Genomic DNA, 4,181 nt, shown 5'->3' with positions numbered 1-4,181 from the left:
GAGAGAACGACTATGATTGCATAGTACTGTACCTGTAAGCCGACACAAAGAGAGGCTACAAGTACTAGTAAGTAAACATGTAAGGAAGCATAGGTAGTATGGGACTTACTCTTCAGTCTGTGAGAGAACGACTGAAGAGCAGAGGCCCGCAGAGTCCTCCTTATATACTACTGGGGAGGACGATGAGTAAGCGTATAGGAAGAGGGCATGTGACGTCCAGAGGACGCTGACTGAGCGATGAGTAACGCTGAGTAAGGGAGCATAATCGACATAAGGTCAGATAGTCCATGGCTGAGTAATGCGAGTAATCCGGACGCTGTCTAGAATAGTCCGGAACATCGTAGAACGTACCAGAATCATATGGAGGGATGGCAGGATGCCAAGTAAGTACAGAACAAAAGAATGTACATATATGGTAAGTAGGAAAGTCCATGCTGGCGTATGGTAGACGCACAGCCACTATTATTGCCACTCCCGGTCCGGCACAGCCGTAGACACAGAAGTTCAACAGAGGCTGCGGAGACGAAGATCGACGACTACGAACAGAAGGAGTTCGCGACCCGTCAGCAAATCTATGGGATGATCACCGACTCTCTCCTCCTCAAGGTCAAGGACCTCCTCTCCGCATCAGCCGTCCGGAGTGCCGTCATGAAGGAGCACGAGGGCAAGTCGGAGATGTACGCGAGCAGCGTACGTACACGCTTGCTCAATACGAGGTGCTCCGAGGGCGGCGACGTGCGCGAGCACTTCGACACGCTCGTCCGTCTTCGGGAAGAGCTCGCAGGCATGGGCTCACCCCTCCCCAATGCCAAGTTCTCGGCGGCGATCTTCCAGTCGCTGCCAGAATCGTACGGCACCCTCCTGACGACGCTCTCCACCGCCGCCCGCATGACCGGCAACCTCCTCTCCCCCGGCGACATCATCTTTGCAGTCAGCGAAGAGTTTGACCGACGCAAGCTCAACACACCTGGGACGTCCAGTGAGTCCGCGCTCGCAGCGCAGTCAAGCACGCAGCTCGAGTGCTACAACTGCAAGCGCAAAGGCCACGTCAAGGCCGACTGCTGGTGCAAGGGCGGAGGGAAGGAAGGCCAGGGGCCGAAGCAGCAGACGGCAAAGAGAGGACGGGGAAGGGGTAGAGGTGGCGGAGGCGGCCGTTCTGCGAACGTTGCCAAAGCGAACATCAATGACGAGGAATGTGCGTTCACCACCCTCGCGCTCGGCAGCGCCGCGCGTTTCGAGTTCAACCCCCACAGCCGAGACCGCATCGAAGTCTACGACAGCGGCGCGACCCGCCACATCTCCCCATACCGTGACACGTTCATCTCATTCACTGAACTCGACCCGCCGCTCCCAATCAACACCGCCGACGGCCACTCGTTCTCGGCTGTCGGCGAAGGTAGCGTACTTGTGGAGGTCCCCAACGGCGACAGTCAGACTGCCGTCACGCTCCAGCGCGTCCTGTATGCGCCGGAAATCGCGTTCGCGCTCGTCTCCATTCGGCGCGCGGACGAGGCGGGATACTCTGCGGTGTTCGAGAAGGGCGAGTGCCGCCTCTACCGGCGCTCAAACCAGGCGACCATTGGTCGCATCCCCCTCAAAGACGGCCTGTATCAGGTCCGTCGCCAGGACATAGCAGCTGCGACGGGCTTTGGGAAAGGCCCGGATCTCAAGCTGACGAACCACGAGCTTCACCGGCGCATGGGGCACATCTCCCCACTCGTCTCTCGCAGCGCGGTGAAGCAGGGTCGCATCTGCGGCATCAAGCTGACGGACGACTCGACGGATGAGGTCTGCGAGGCCTAAGGCTGAACATGGATCGATCCGTGGATCATCCGGATCCGAACCTACGGGTTTGGCACCCATTTCGAGCTCTACCTGGATCTGGACTTGATCCGAGCCCGGATGACCTGGATCCGCAGGTCCGGATCTAGGTAATCTGTGGGTATACCTGTGGAACCACTAAAACAAAAAGGGGTCTATTTTGAGAAACTAAGTACATGGTTATGTAGCTAATGTGAGTACAATGAAACGTCAAGATGAATGAAGAGAAACGGATGAGAACCAGAAAAGATATAACCAAAATAGTCGGGAAGGGGGAGGAGGGGCACATGGCCATATCTACGGAACGCGTGGACCGATTTGTGCGTTCCCAGCATCATATAAAAGCTATACATGATGTGAGTAAGACGTTCCAAACGCGATACAAATTGGTGAAGAACTCAATGTGGTATGGACGAAATACAAATGAGCGATTTGTGGCACTTGATAACATCATAGAGCCACCCATAGCGGACGGATTTTGGAGATAGAACCCTCTCTCAATGACGATGATTAAGGGGGAGACATAAGAGAAGATATTGCAAGATAATCCCCAGGTATAGAAGAGGAAACAAGGTAACAATACTGGGCCCAAGAGAGGTATAAAGAAATCGATGCAGAACGCCCAAACGTAGGTGAATCACTACGCACCCTAATAATCCGGATAGCCCTTCGAAACAGCATCAAGATGCGCCCTTTCGCATAAGAATTGGTCCAATGGTGACTCCAGGATTGCTGAATCAACATGGCAGAAAGGGCCCAGCCAGGTCTTGCTGCTGAAATCTTCAGCCTCTCAGCCATCCAGAGAGATGTACAGTAAAGTAAATAGTGGAACAGAGCACAGACAGAATTTGTATGAGAAAATGCTCAGAGTATGGAGGTAGGTAAGGATCCGGCATGGGTCCTGCACGGATTGAGACCCTAACCTGGATCTGGAAGTGATCCGGATCTGGGAGACCCGGATCCGTGGGTCCGGGTCTTTGCGGGTCCGGGTCCGGGTTTTCCCGGCTCTATCCTGGGTTTGACCTGAACCTATGTTCAGCCTTAGCGAGGCCTGCATCCAAGCGAAGATCACGCGCAAGCCCGTGCCGGATGAGCGGGAGAGTGAACTCGCGGAGAACTATGGTGAGCGTGTCCACGCTGACACCTGGTCCGCCAACGTCACTTCTCTTGGAGGCAACAAGTACACGACGATGTGGACGGACGACGCGAAACGCTGGACGCGCACAGTCCCCCAGAAGGAGAAGAGCCAAGCTCTCCCCGCATACAAGGCCCTCGAGGCCGAGATCGAGACGCAAGAGGGTCGCCGCATCAAGGAACTCCAGACTGATGGCGACGGAGAGTTCTGGGGCATCGACTTCGACAACTACGTCAAGTCTCGAGGCACCTTCCACCGCACCTCCGTCCACGACACGCCAGAAGAGAATGGTGTTGCAGAACGCATCAACCGCACGCTCGCAGAGCACTCCCGCGCCATGCTCATCGACTCGGGCCTCCCTCGCAACCTCTGGCCGTACTCGATGGTTCACGCAACTTGGCTCAAGAACCGCACGCCGACGCGCGCCCTCAAGGGCCTCACGCCTTTCGAGGCACGCTACGGCAAGGCTCCCGACCTTCGAGACCTCCATCGCTTTGGTGCGAAGGTCTGGGTACGCAAGGAGCGGTCCGGCAAGACCGAGAGCAAGGCACGTGAAGGACGCTTCGTCGGGTACAGCCAGAAGAGCAAGGGCTACCAGGTCTACTGGCACGACAAGCGGTCCGTAACCATCGAGCGGAACGTCCGTTTCATCGAGGACGAGCCGGACACGGTTGAGCAGGACGACGCGCCGCTTGAGGGGGCGAGGCAGGACAAGGGCGAGCAGCCCGCTGTCGTGCTCGTCGGGGTTTGATAGTAGGCAGCGGTTTTCGATGTAGGTCGAGAAAACCAGAAATTTGTTTTGTGTGGAGGGGTTGTGGCCTGTGTGTATCAAATTCCTACGCTATAGTTGCACCTGCCGCAAAGCGTGTGGGTTTTCCTTCTTTTCCGACAGAGGCTTTGCCGAGTTCGGATGGATGGTGGTTTGTAGTTTCACCAAGGAATAAACACCAAAACCTTTCTCTGACCAACTGTCCACTAACACGCGAATACGTAGGGATGTGTGAGTGTGTGTGCGGGTGAGGTAGGATGGGGTGACGGGAATGCAAGTGAGGTGAAAATGTGAAATGGGGCCTAGAAACTGAGGGCTTTTGGTTAGTACGTTGACGTTTGGATGTGCTTACCCTGTGGAGCACTAGCGGCTTGTCCTGGCTTATCTTGACTGGAGGACCTTCGTAGTCCCGTATACTTGTTTAGTGGGAGGATTCTCGTGATCCTATGACTTCTT

General features: G+C 55.6%; 3 protein-coding genes across 3 annotated transcripts; 2 read left to right on the top strand and 1 right to left on the bottom strand.

Moving 5' to 3' along the window:
• On the bottom strand, window positions 1-509 carry TRAVEDRAFT_32524 (uncharacterized protein). Its single transcript, XM_008047601.1, has one exon. The coding sequence runs from the start codon at window positions 431-433 to the stop codon at window positions 161-163; it is 273 nt and encodes a 90-aa protein (XP_008045792.1). The 5' UTR covers window positions 434-509; the 3' UTR covers window positions 1-160.
• An 826-nt stretch (window positions 510-1,335) lies between these two features.
• Window positions 1,336-1,542, top strand: TRAVEDRAFT_100214 (uncharacterized protein; the record flags this gene model as incomplete). Its single annotated transcript, XM_008047600.1, has 1 exon — window positions 1,336-1,542. A coding segment is annotated over one exon (207 nt), but the record flags the coding sequence as incomplete, so codon positions are not given.
• Window positions 1,543-3,398: 1,856 nt separating this feature from the next.
• TRAVEDRAFT_78876 (uncharacterized protein) lies at window positions 3,399-3,554 on the top strand (the record flags this gene model as incomplete). The annotated part of the gene is made up of 1 exon (XM_008047599.1): window positions 3,399-3,554. A coding segment is annotated over one exon (156 nt), but the record flags the coding sequence as incomplete, so codon positions are not given.
• Window positions 3,555-4,181: the final 627 nt, after the last annotated feature.

Source organism: Trametes versicolor (assembly GCF_000271585.1).
Source record: "Trametes versicolor FP-101664 SS1 unplaced genomic scaffold TRAVEscaffold_67, whole genome shotgun sequence".
NCBI classification, from domain to species: domain Eukaryota; kingdom Fungi; phylum Basidiomycota; class Agaricomycetes; order Polyporales; family Polyporaceae; genus Trametes; species Trametes versicolor.
The sequence above is the reverse complement of the archived record's forward strand: the minus strand, read 5'-3'. Positions and strand labels throughout refer to the sequence as shown.